At 39.4% G+C, this 13,872-nt stretch overlaps 2 protein-coding genes across 4 annotated transcripts in view; one reads left to right on the top strand and one right to left on the bottom strand.

Moving 5' to 3' along the window:
- Positions 1–689: 689 nt before the first annotated feature.
- RIDA (reactive intermediate imine deaminase A homolog) lies at positions 690–13,733 on the bottom strand. The gene is made up of 6 exons (XM_047725853.1): positions 13,498–13,733; positions 6,247–6,352; positions 3,795–3,849; positions 3,501–3,569; positions 2,479–2,534; positions 690–1,250 (listed from the first exon to the last, which is right to left on the bottom strand). Exons 1-6 carry the CDS (start codon positions 13,560–13,562, stop codon positions 1,188–1,190), a joined length of 414 nt encoding a protein of 137 aa, XP_047581809.1. The 5' UTR covers positions 13,563–13,733; the 3' UTR covers positions 690–1,187.
- A 13-nt stretch (positions 13,734–13,746) lies between these two features.
- POP1 (POP1 homolog, ribonuclease P/MRP subunit) overlaps positions 13,747–13,872 on the top strand; it is a 38,381-nt gene continuing 38,255 nt past the window's right edge. For all 3 annotated transcript variants that reach the window (XM_047725850.1, XM_047725849.1, XM_047725847.1), the window contains exon 1: positions 13,747–13,869. The gene's annotated coding sequence lies outside the window, so the exon portion shown is untranslated. The remainder of the gene's footprint in view (positions 13,870–13,872) is intronic.

The following is a 13,872-nucleotide window of genomic DNA, read 5'->3' as shown; positions in this document are numbered from 1 at the left end:
ATGAGGCAGGCCTATATGCATGTACATGGAAGATCTTCAAGACAGAAGACAGCAATCTGTAGAATAATATATACAATTCCATTATGTAAACAAGCCAAAACCAAGCTGGATGATCAAGTATGGAAAGAACAGAAAACCGCTGGTTATACTCAAAACTCTTAGCAGTGGCTCTCTTTGGGGAGGTAAGTGGAATGGAGAGTGAGTGGAGACTATTTCTACATTTTATTTTATTTTTTTAAAGATTTTGTTTGTTTATTTGACAGAGACACAGCAAGAGAGGGAATATAAGCAGGGGGAGTGGGAGAGGGAGAAGCAGGCTTCCCGCTGAGCAAGGAGCCCGATGCGGGGCTCGATCCCAGGATCCCAGGATCATGACCCAAGCTGAAGGCAGCTGACTGAGCCACGCAGGCGCCCCTATTTCTACCTTTTTAATCTATATAGTTCTGTGTTGGAATTTATCCTACAGCAAGGAGGTATTCATGTTAGCAGTCTTCTAAATTAAAAGACTTTAAAGGAGCAAACACAAAATGATTATACATAGCCTGATTACAACAGTGTAGAATTGTACAAAGTCAGAATTAAGTTTTGAGAAAAAATAGTTGGGGTTTTAACTTCATGGTTCCCCCCCACTAGGTAATGTGCTTTACTGTACAAATTAAACTGTTAGAAAATAAGTGAATCACACCAAGGAAAATCTGCATGTCTGTTTTATTTCCATTAGAAAAATATTATCTATTAAAATTGTGGTCCGCTTTCTTCTCCTTCACTTCTACCATTCAAATTTTAGTACTTTTACTCAAGTAAAGCAGAATTATATAGCTCATGTGAGAACTAAGTATTTCACATCATTCAATTAACAGGATTTAACTGAATTGCGTGTGCTCTTATCAAGAATAGTAACCCCTCTTTCCTACGATTTATTTCCCTTTCCTTTATTTGTGTATAGATGTAATGAGCGTCTCTTTCCCCACATCCAGGAACATGAGTGTGCGTGTGATTTATGATACCAGTAACTGGAGTTGTCATCTGATCCCCAGTTCAGGCTTAATTCCCCTTATTATATGGTATTTCCATAATGGCCTCAAATGTTTTCAGTCAATCATACGCTTTCCAACGTCAACTGTAAAAATTAAGGTGTTAATCTGAAAACATTGTTAAAATTCCAGACTAAATAACGTTGGACCCACTTAGAGCGATGCTGTTGTCAGAGGTCCTTGGACAGCCACTGCCTCAATCTCCACACGGCCTCCCTGCAAGGAAAATCATCAAGCAATGGGTAGGTAATTTTTTACAAATGAAGAGAGCTCTAGAATACCTACTAAAAACATATACAACTGATAGTGATACAGTGTTATTAACGTTACATTTTCCAAAGAAGGGAAGGATAGGGAAGCATTCATGGAGCAGCCCGGACAGGCCAGGCTCCCATGTCAGATGGGCTTGTGCGCCTTAGCTCACAGGATGCTCTGGGCAGCTCTGTTAGAGGGTGCTTTCCCTTCCATCCAGAGAACGATATATGGAAGCTTGGAGAGGGGGTTTTAACCTGTCCCGGGACACCATGCTAAATGGCAGAGGTTCAAACCCGAGTCTTGTGATTCCAAGTTCAGAGCTCCTTCTACTATACCCAATACCTTAGTTTGAGAATACTGACCACTCCAAGTAACAACCGATTAAAAGAACAAACATACCACTCACAGGAGACAAATTTTCTTTACAGGGAAGGCAGTAGGCTGCTTTTTTTGTAGGCAGGAATATTGTGCTGCTAGGGGCTTCTCATCACATTCGAGTATCACGGTAACAATGGTGAGAAAATATGTGGGCCATGGGTTTTGAGATTATTTTTTGAATGGAAGTCAGGATGTTTCATTATGCAAGTGAATTAAAAAAAAAAGATTTTATTTATTTATTTGACAGAGAGAGCGAGATCACACATAGGCAGAGAGGCTGGCAGAGAGAGAGGAAGGGATGCAGGCTCCCTGTTAAGCAGAGAGCCCGATGTGGGGCTCGATCCCAGGACCTTGAGATCATGACCTACGCTGAAGGCAGAGGCTTCACCCACTGAGCCACTCGGGTTCCCCTCAAGGGAAATTTTTTATTGCAGAGCTCACTACCCTGGCTCAGGGTATAGTCTCTTAAGTATGTGAAAACAATACAGCTGCTATTTTACTTTTTCTTACAATTCAAGTCTCTCTGATTCTGTTGTATTCATGTTCATGTGTGATCCTGAGTTCTCATTTTCTTAATTTTTAAGACATATTTAAAAAATTTCTCAAGTTTCTTAACACCCCCCCCCCCACCCCCCGGCATATAATATTGGGTATTTCCTTTTAGTCTTTAAGATCTTGGAAATCAGAGATTATTCCTTTTTTTTTTTTTTTTCTTTAAAAAATTTCCTGCCAAAGTGCTTAGTTTGTTATACTCAGAAAACAACATAGAAATTTACAACCACGTACATTAGTCAGTTTAAGGTGTACTTACTTTGGGCAAAGCAGCAACCTGATAAGCAGCTCTTGCAGGAAAACTACCCTTGAAATCTAAATGTAGAAGAATTTCATTTTAGTTTTCGGACACTGTATTGTGACTACACAACTAAGACTCTGGTAAGTGCTTCATAGATCTGTCCATTCTTAGATAGAAGCAACACTAAGAAAAGCTCACTTTCGTATGTGTTTGATAAAATATTTTGCCCTAGGATTCCTATGATATTGAATACTCTTTTTTTTTTTTTTTTCATATTTTTTATTTATTTATTTGACAGAGAGAGATCACAAGCAGGCAGAGAGGCAGGCAGAGAGAGAGGAGGAAGCAGGCTCTCCGCCGAGCAGAGAGCCCGATGCGGGGCTCGATCCCAGGACCCTGAGATCATGACCTGAGCCGAAGGCAGTGGCTTAACCCGCTGAGCCACCCAGGCGCCCCAATATTGAATACTTTTTAAAATGCCTTTGCTTTCTGGAAAAAAATGAAAGTACATCCTTTGAGACTTTGATCTTATTTGATACGAACGGGATCTTCTGTTTAAAGCAATACTTACTGATTGTATGAACTCTTATTTAAGCATCCCAACAACCCTTTAAAGCTTCATCCCCATTTTGCATGTGAGGAAACCAAAGCATAAAAAATGTTAATGAACCAGCTAATGATTCTGAGAGCCCGAACAGAGATGGTGGTGAGGCCTTATCACAGCAGTAAAAAATATAATCTCTGTGTTAAAAAAGTCATTAGGAGGGCTTAAGAAACCTGAGAAGCATGTAACAATATTAAGCTTTGGGAAAATGAATTTGTAGGGTTGTAGTATATTCTCCTAGGGAGTGCCATAGAAATGTCTTACATCTTTTTCGTGGGGCCTCACTGCATGTTCTCAATCTGACTGTTCTTTTGGGACAGAACCTATGACCATTTCTTTAGCATCTCCTATCACTCTTGATGCATAACAGACACTCAAGGTTAATAGATTCATTTCTTGTTAAAATGGAATACAGTAGTAAAGCCAGTTTACTTACACTGTTTGTAGACTTCATTGACAGTGTTGAAGTCATTCATGTCAGCCAGCAAAACAGTTGTTTTTACCACTAGAAGATATATACATTGTTAGTAGGTTTGGCTGTTTGGTCTCACCCAAAATATTACTTAGAGAAACATAGAGTTCTGACTGTCTTGATTAAAATGGGCCTGAAATTAAAACAGCTTTCAAAAGCAAAGAAGATGTGGCATGATGTATTACTGGGTGCTCTGTGTTCTTCAAAAAGCCCGCAGAAACATCAAACAGTAATCTGAAGGAGTATCAAGTCGCTCACCGTTAGTGAAGTCACAGCCTGCAGCTTTCAGAATTTCACCCATGTTTTTAAGAGCCTAGGAAGCAAGGCAAGAAAGGCCAAAGGCCCTAATGTTATAGTAAAGCTTCAATTCAATGCAATTAATCAATTTTTGAAATCAATTTTTGCTAATAACCCCTCGAATAGCTTACGCTGCAGAAAAATTCTCCCTTTCTAAGAAATTCTACTCTTTCTAGGTCACCTTTACACAAGCGAATTGCTTCTTGGCTTTTGTTTAACAGAAATGGATCTTTCTGACATACAGTGAGACTTTGTCTCTTTTTGTGAGTAAAAAGACTAGACTGAGGTTTCTTCTTCAGCGTTGGAGTGTGTGAAGTTCTCAGCCGATGTCCACTCAGCTGAAACAGAGAAAGCTCCTGGAGTTCCTAATCATCACTTGGAGGATAAGTATGAGCTGGGAGCATTAAAACATACTTTCTTTTATTTATTTATTTTTAATTTAATTTTTTCAGTGTTCCAAGATTCATTAAAACATTTTTTTCTTTTAAAGCAAAAATTCACTTTAAAGAGTACTTTTATCTTTTTCTCAAAAAATATCAGTAAACCAAGTATATGTTCGATAGTATGGACTTTGGAAAAACATCTGTTTTTCACTCTTTCCTTAACGTATTATTTTTTTAATTCATTGCTCCTCTCCACTTTACTGGTCACATTATAATATTTGATATATATATTTTTAAAATCCATCTTCTAAATAGGTAACATACGGATACGGCAAAAAATTCAAAAGCTATTAAAAAGCATATCCATTGAAAGGATGTTTCTCACCCTGACTGCCCTCCTCCCCAGTTTCCTTCAGAGGGAACCACTGCTTCTGGTTTCTTGTATATCATTGTGGAGACAGTCAGTGCTTACACCAGCATGAACGGGAATGTGCACACGTAGATGGTAGCACACTGTGCAAATTGTTTCACATCTTGGTTTTATTTTATCGTGTAACAATTTACCTTGGGGACTTTTCTGCATTAATTCAATTGTATGGCTCCAACATGATTTATTTCACTAGTTCTTATGGACAGACATTTGGGTTGTTTTGTGTCTTTGGATAATACAAATGACTCAGTGAATGCATAAAATTATAATTTAATTCTATTTATTGGATTAGAATTGTACTCCCCACTCTTATTTAGAAAAACACATTACACATCATCTTTGATAGTTCTTACTAACAAATGTTGACTTTTACTTTTGTGGTGTTTTTCTTGCGGGTCAGTGGCCCTGATAAGAAATTTCTCAATCCAGGGATGCCTGGGTGGCTCAGTCTGTTAAGCGTCTGCCTTCGGCTCAGGTCATGATTCCAGGGTCCTGGGATTGAGCCCTGCACTGGGCTCCGTGCTCAGCGAAGAGCCTGCTTTTCCCTGTGCCTGCCACTCCCCCTGCTTGTGCTGTCTCTTTCTCTGACAAATAAATTTATTTATTTTTAAAGATTTTATTTCTTTATCTGAGAGAGAGACCATTAGCAGGGGGAGAGGCAGAGGCAGACTCCCCACTGAGCAGGGAGCCTAACACGGGGCTCAATTCCAGGACCCTGGGAACATGACCTCAGATGAAGGCAGATCCTTACCTGACTGAGCCACCCAGGCACCCCATAAATAAAATCTTAAAGATTTTTTATTTATTCATTTGACAGGCAGAGATCACAAGTAGGCAGAGAGGCAGGCAGAGAGAGAGGAGGAAGCAGGCTCCCTGCTGAGCAGAGAGCCCAATGTGGGGTTCGATCCCAGGACCCTGAGATCATGACCTGAGCCGAAGACAGAGGCTTAACCCACTGAGCCACACAGGCACCCCCATAAATAAAATCTTAAAAAAAAAAATCCCAAACCATGTAGAAGTGACAAGATACTATCTGATTTCAATATTTTGAGAGTTAAGTAATTATACTGAGATAATGGACACAAAATATTGTATCAGTTTTAGGTATATAATATGATTCGATAATACGTATATACTGTAAAAGGATAACCACAGTTTAGTAAATAAATACCCAATAATTCGGGTTTGAAGTCACCTTAGGTGGTAGACTTTTTTTTTTGCTTGTTAAACGATTCCTCAAATTTCAAACTTTCTACTGACAAAGAACTGTCTTCAATCAATCAGTAAGTAACTCTAAAGGCATTTATCTGATAACCTCTATAAAAAAGTCAGCCAAGTGGATGCTTATCATGAAAAAGCGGTAAAGAAGAGAATTTCAGGGGTGCCTGGGTGGCTCAGTGGGTTAAAGCCTCTGCCTTCCGCTCAGGTCGTGATCCCAGGGTCTTGGGATCGAGTCCCGCATCGGGCTCTCTGCTCAGCAGGGAGCCTGCTTCCCTCCCCCCCTCTCTGCCTGCCTCTCTGCCTACTTGTGATCTCTGTCTGTCAAATAAATAAATAAAATCTAAAAAAAAGAGAATTTCAAATGTGAAAAATGACTTACTTGTTTGGCTTCTTCTGCCACCCCTCCTGGCACGAGCTGTCCGCTTGCAGGGTCCATGCCCAGCTGTCCCGAAACGTAAATGGTCCTGTCAACTAACACGGCTTGACTGCAATAAAGAGAGACTGAGTGTATGTGTAAGATACAAAATACGAAATTCAATGCTCAAAGATTTCTTTGCTAAGACACATAAAGCACAAAATGTCAAATAAAATAATTAATAATTGGACTTCATTTCAAAAAGACTTGCTTTTTGAAAGAGATCTTTAAGAAAATGAAAATAGAGGTCATAGATTGGGAGAAAAGATTTGCAAAACATATATCCAACAAAGAACTTGTATCCAGAATATATAAAGAACTCTTATTTTTTTTTTTTAAAGATTTTTATTTATTTATTTGACAGAGAGAAATCACAAGTAGGCAGAGAGGCAGGCAGAGAGAGAGGAGGAAGCAGGCTCCCTGCTGAGCAGAAAGCCCGATGTGGGGCTTGAACCCAGGACCTGGGATCATGACCTGAGCCGAAGGCAGCGGCTTAACCCACCGAGCCACCCAGGCGCCCCTATAAAGAACTCTTATAATACAGTAAGAGAAGATAACCCAATAAAAAAATGGGCAAGTGATTTGAAAAAATATTTCATAAAAGAAGACACATGAAGAGCTAGGGAGTACAAGAGCTAGGGAGTTCAACATTATTACTCATTAGAAAAATGTAGTACAAAACCATAATAGATACCACTATCCACAAGTAGAGGTCACTGGTAATAGTAAGTATTGGTGAAGATGGGAAGCAACCAGAACCCTATACATTGCTGGTGAGAATGCAAAACAGTACACACTTTGGAAAACAGTTTGGCAACTTTCTTAAAAACTTAAACATATACTTAACATGCAACCCAGCAATTTCTTTCCTAGGCAACTACCCAAAATAAATGAAAATATATGTCCAAAGACCTTATATGGAATGTTCAGAATAGCACTATTCACAAAAGCAGAAAAGAAAAACAAAAAATTTTTAAAAATCCATAGAGAGATCCAACCAAAGGCTACATAGTATTTGATTCCACTTCCATGAAATTCCAGAAAAGACAGAATAGCAGCAGAAAGTAGATTAGTGGCTTCCTAAATCAGTGGGGATTAACCACAAATGTACAGTAGGAGGGAATTTTTGGGGGTGATGGAAATGTGCTGAAACTTGCCTGTGGTGGCAGGTACATGAGTCTAGACACTTACAAAAACTCATGGAACTCTACACTTAAAAAATGGAGGAATTTAAAAAAAAAAGGTGAATTTTAATGTAACTTTAACCTCAGTAGAGCTATGAAACAACAACAAAAACACAATGCCAAGAGCACCCTAAGAAAAGAAGTAATTATTCTCAGACAAGATTCATCTGGAAGGGTACACGCTTCATTTCTGCCAAGTGCTTGCTTTTGGAAATGACTTGTGAAATGAGGACACTAGATTTCAGAATTAGGATAAAATAACAAGAAACAGAATAAGCCACACTGAGACCTGAAAAAGAACCAAACACATCAACTTCAATTTTTTTTTAAACTTTTTGGATAAAGAAATCCTCTCTCTTTTTAGCTGTGGTAAAAGGTATTTACCATTTTAACGATTTTTAAGTACACAATTCAGTGGTAATAAGTGCCACCATTTCTAAAATTTGATAAAGAAACCTTTGTAGCAGTTTAAATTCAGAAGTAAAATAATGTTGTACCATTTCCATGCTTATCTAGAAACAGCATCTCATTTCTAATTTTATATTTCTAATATTACATCCTCATTTCTAATCTTCTAGTTCCCTATAGTGTTTTCCAATATGCTCCAAGCTTTCTTTTATTTCATGATGTTTCCCCTCATTTTCCTGAGCATATGTTTTTTTCTTTATAATTTAAACAATGGCATTTATGTATGTATGGATGTATGTAAGCTCTGTGCCCAATGTGGGGCTTGCACCTATAACTCTGAGATCAAGAGTTTATCAACTGAGCCAGCCAGGGGTCCCTCTAAATTTTTTAAATTTTTTGAAGAAGAAAACATTCAAAATGGTTAAAAAAATCTAGAAAACTATTCAAAGAATCTCAGTGAAAAATCTCCTCCCTTCTTTCCTTATCTTCTTCCTGCTTCATTTCCAGTCCCTACAGATAACCAGTGCTCTTCTTGACATAGTCTTCCAGAGTTTCTTCATTTATATGTGAATAAAAATGAATATACTTATCTTCTTCCTGTTTGTACATGTAGTATACTAAGCTATTTTTTTTGATACAACATGAAGTGCATTAAACCGTTCTCTACATTTTGCTTTTTTCACTCAACAGTCTATCACGATCTTCCCATAACTGTATATAGAATACATCCTTACTCTTTTAACAGTTGTGTAGTATTTCACCATATGGACATACTTTAACTAGTTACTTTTGATTCCAGTATTTTGCTATTGTAAACAAAACTACACCGAAAACCATCACATATACATTTTCCCTGGGCAGGTAACTAAGCCTTTTTTTTCATCTAAACCTCGGGAGGAGCTTTTCCTATACCACGTGCAGGATCCTGCCTCACAGCATAGCTCAATCTGTTATCTTATCTCTGGGGTATGCCAGACTGTAAACTCCCTGACTACAAGAGCTGCGTCCCACCGTCTCCAGCTGCATAAGAATGAGGTGACTCCTTGCACGTAGTGGGCACACAATACCTTTTTATTGATGTTTTGCTAATGACTTACTAGCTTAAATGACTTTGGCAGTCAGTAAAGAATCTTTTTAGCAGGACCTACAGGCTTATCGTGTGGGCTTTGAAGCGTGGAAGAGGGTAGATTTAAATTTGGTAACAAGATTTAGAAAGTCTAGAAATTCTTCTCAACTATCTGGCTTTCACCCTGGCCCAGAAACAGGTAACTACTGAATTTGTTAATGTGTAAGCTTTCCTCAGGTTGAAAAGTATCATCAGCTAACAAGGTTTCTTATTAACTGTCCTGTGTAGAACTAGGCTACCCTACACCCTTTGCAAAAGTAACTTTAGCTCTCCCCATATATGAAACATAGATTAAGCCCATATACATTACCATTGGTCAAAAAATTTGTGATAGTAAAAAGGAGTTCATTTATTCTCAAAAATTAACAGACGTCTAAAACTATCCGACCTATGTGAGTTAATCTCTTACAGATTAGTAAAGAGATTGTTCACAAAGGTAATTAAATAGCTGACCGTCTGATCATAGCATCCTACTATCCACAGACAAGTTATTAGACTCCAAAAAATTTAAAAGTCTACTGTTCCATTTCCAGGTCAAAGGGTAACAACACTTTCAAAAGCATCTTAGTAATAATTCTCATACTATAATCTATGCCACCTGGACTATCACTTCCAAATTTCACGACTATTTGGGTGGTGTGTTAGTAAAATGGAAAGCAAGGCAATGTGATGTTGAAATATCTCAAAGTTCTGTCCTGATTTGAAAAGTGAAATGCACTGAGCTGATTAGCTAATTGGTGACAACACCTCGGCCGTCACAAGGCCAGGGACCCAAAGTTCAACACATTTGAATTCTTTCTGAAGACCAGAATTTTCAAACCGTGTTCACTACCAACTCCATGCACAAAAATTGGCTTCCAAATGGTTCTTCAAATATGTCCAATTAACTTTATGAGGATATGACTAGTTAGTTGGAGTGTGGTTTTCTTCAAGATAAAATATTGAATATTAGCACCATTTTTAGTGGCCTTGTATGATCTCTGGGTAGAAAAAAGCACAAGAGGACAACGTCCTAGGAAGTCCCCACATACTGAAGCTGGTTGATGTTTTGTCTTTAATCCTACTGGTATATTCATTTGATTCCCTTTTTTTTTTTTTTTTCCCTTGCAGCTTTGTAAAGATAGCTGACGTCAGGTCAATCAGGAATATTGCTGTTATGCTTGCTTTCTTGAACAAAGTACACACTAGAGGAAGATCTATGCTCCAGGCTCTATAATCACTTCGTGTTTGTTTCTGGTAAGGGTTGCTTTTACTCTGAAGTAAAACCAGTAGGTAATGGAGGAAGAGAGACCAGGGCAGAGGAGGAAAAAGATTACTGATTTTTTACTTTTATTGTAATACCCCCTGAACTAGTCTTAATGTCCTTCCCAAACAATTATCAGAGTACTCTTAAAAGAAAAGTGATCATGTCACTTCCTCTTCAAAATCATTTGAAGGCTTTTCAGTGCCTACAAAATAAAGTTTCTACTCTCCAGGTTAGAGTTGGGAAGGATCACAATCCAGACTTTGCTAAAAGCTAATTTTTAGCAGGAGACAAAACAACAATTCGGAGTCAAAGTCCAACTCTGAACCAGGGTTTCCCAAAGTACAGGTCACATGCAAACTGAATCACAGTAAGGAAAGGATTCTTTTTTTAATTCTCTTTGAGTTCCTCCGTGGCAGGAGACAGAAAACTAAATGAAGAAGATGGAGCTCTAGAGCTCTAAGTTCAAATTCTGTCACATCCCGTCTTGGTGGTTGACCTTGGGCGACTTATTTAACCACGTGTCTATCAGTTTCTTCATCTGAAAAATAAGTGCTGTCACAATAACTGTGCACAGAAAGCATTAAAGCACCTAGAACAGTGCCATGTGCTCAGCGAGCATCAATAAATGTTAGCGGGCGCCTGGGTGGCTCAGTGGGTTAGGCCGCTGCCTTCGGCTCAGGTCATGATCTCAGGGTCCTGGGATCGAGTCCCGCATCGGGCTCTCTGCTCAGCGGGAAGCCTGCTTCCCTCTCTCTCTCTCTGCCTGCCTCTCCGTCTACTTGTGATCTCTCTCTCTGTCAAATAAATAAATAAAATCTTTAAAAAAAAATAAATAAATGTTAGCAATTACGACATCAATCCTCTGATTACATCAAGGAGAAAAGAGATCAATTTTAGAAAAAAAGAAATCACTTTTAACATCACTTTTAACAAAGAGAGCTGGCCTTCGGTTCTGAGCCAACTGCAGCAGCTTCCTAGGATTTAATTATGCTTTTTATTTAATTGAGCTTTTTTCTTTTCTGTTACCTTCCACTGGGTTGTCTTCTTTTTAGAGTACTACTGTAAAATTTCCTTTTTAACTTTGTTAGAGTGAGCCTGCTTAAATAAAAATGCTAAGTAAATTATGATACAGGTGGTACATAGATTTGGCAAATGGGAAAAAAAAAAAGTCGTAGTTGGATTACTAAAATTTCCTCCAAAATATCTTTATGCCATGTATTCTTCTACAACTATGCCTCATGTCCTTCCCTCTGACTTCCCGCTTAATTCCTTAACAAAGTAATTTAAAAATCATTTACAACAGTACTATACAGATCGCAAACAGAACCTTCAAAGCCCAGCTCAAGGACTACCTCTTGCAGGAGCCTTCCTAGATCTTTATCTTCCTCTGCCCAAGTTCCATGAATTTCTTTCTTCTCTTTTCCCACTCCTCACCCCCCACCCCCCTACCCTGACCCTTTACTCCCATTGCATTTTGTTTCTAACCCTGCTATAGTAATTATTGTTCTAAACCTCTAAGTGTCATTTCTCACAGCAATGTGGTACAGAAGAGGGAGCTGGGGCTTGTTCAAATCAAGCTCTGCCACTTAAGAACTATCTGACCTTGGAAAAGTTCACTTTCAGGTTGAGCTTTCTTTTTGCAAAATGAAGATGGGACTCAGAGAAGAAGGAGGTTAGTTGTCATGATGCATGCACCAAATGAAAATGTTTCTTTTTCTTTCCCCACATGCCTGAGTATCTTTCACACTGCTTTAATTCTTACACATTTTTTTTGTAGCTTCTGCAGTGCCTGGCCTATAGTAGGTGCTCAATATATGCCTATCATAGCTGAAGTGTTTCAGTTGTAGAAGTTTTCCATCTGTGGTTCTTTTAATAGTGAACACACACTATATTTTAAAAAGGAAAAACGAGAAAAGGTTTACATGGTATACTTTAGCGAAGAATTTAAAATAACAAAAATTACATTAAGGGAAAAACATCTCCAAGAAGGCATAGGATAGGATCTAATTGTTTTAGAGCTGAGAGGTTTTAAGGAAAAAAAGAAGGATTAAAAAAAAAAAAAGAAAATGGGGCGCCTGGGTGGCTCAGTGGGTTAAGCCGCTGCCTTCGGCTCAGGTCGTGATCTCGGGGTCCTGGGATGGAGTCCAGCATCGGGCTCTCTGCTCGGCGGGGAGCCTGCTTCCCTCTCTCTCTCTCTCTGCCTGCCTCTCTGTCTACTTGTGATCTCTCTCTGTCAAATAAATAAATAAAATCTTAAAAAAAAAATAAATAAATAAAATAAAAATAAATAAATAAATAAAAAGAAATTAACCTTTTTATATCTGCAGCACTTCTGACAAGTGGAAATGCATGTACGCAGGGTAGAGTTTCTGGCCAATATACATATAGTTAGCTAGAGCATGTCAAGGCAATCTTAGCAAACGATTTTTGTTGTGATTTGTATTTGACTTTATTAGTGGGAAATGAGCATGGGCAATGAATTCATAAACATCCCAATGCATTTCGGTATCGGTCGTAAAAAAAAAAAAAGTGCCTTCGGTAGATGAGCATGTATTTGCTAAGCATTTCTGTGAAAAGAATGCAGTTCTCTCCAGATGGACACCCACATCTGCTCATGGAATTTACTCCTTTTAATTAAGAGAGGGTTAGACCAAATATTATGCTAAAATGAAAGCTGTAGTCATAAAGCCCACATGTTGTAGTCATTTACACAAGAAGTCCAGAACAGGCTAATTCACAGAAACTGAAAATAGATTAGCGGTTGCCAGGGGTTAGGGGAAAAGACTGGGGAGTGACTGCTAATGGGTATGGGCTTTTTGTTTGTTTTTTTGGGAGGCGATTAAAATATTATATAGTGGTGATGGTTGCACTACTTTGTCAGTATAATTTTTAAAAAATCACTGAACTGTACCCTCTAAAGGGGTGAATTTTATGGGTATGTGAATTATATCTCGATAAGATGGTTACCGGAAAAAAAAAAAAAAAAAATTCAAAACCTGACCGCTTATGGCCGGCGAAGCGCTCTGGCCCTCCAGGTCCGGGACAGAGTCCCTGGGAGCACAAGCTCCCGCTCTATGGATCTCCAGGTGCTCTGCCTCTTTCCAGAGTTGTTTCCCGGGTTCAGCGAGTTCGAGCAGGTTAGACCGGATGAAGCCCGAGGCCGGCGCCAGCTCTGGCCCGGAGTGGCCGCCGCTCCGGACCCGCGACCCCACATGCCCAGAGTGCATCCGCGCTCCCACACGTCTCGTTACCTGTAGGGACCAATGGCCCCTGGGGCTTTCGCAGTGCTGATCACCTTTCTTATCAGAGACGCCATGGCTAACCCTTTTAACTTGCTGTCCCTCCAAGAGAACAAACGCGTACACCGCCTCTAGTAGCGTCTCACCAGGACTAACCAGCCCAAGGGCCAGTCCCTGCAGTAACTCTTCTCCCGGAGCAAGTTCGCTCGGCATTCTGGGAACTGTAGTCTCAGCCAGGTTCCTGGCCACGTGGAGGCCGCGAGTGCACTTGCGCATGCGCTTTGCAGATTGTTCGCCGCACACGTCTCCACGGACGGGACTGTTGCAGAGCCTTGTCATTCTGACCCGGGGATCCCTGGATTCCTCCCTCAGAGCCTCTGGCAGGTA

The sequence above is a fragment of the Lutra lutra genome, chromosome 4, assembly GCF_902655055.1.
Source record: "Lutra lutra chromosome 4, mLutLut1.2, whole genome shotgun sequence".
NCBI lineage: Eukaryota > Metazoa > Chordata > Mammalia > Carnivora > Mustelidae > Lutra > Lutra lutra.
This window is presented reverse-complemented; position numbering and strand designations above follow the sequence as displayed.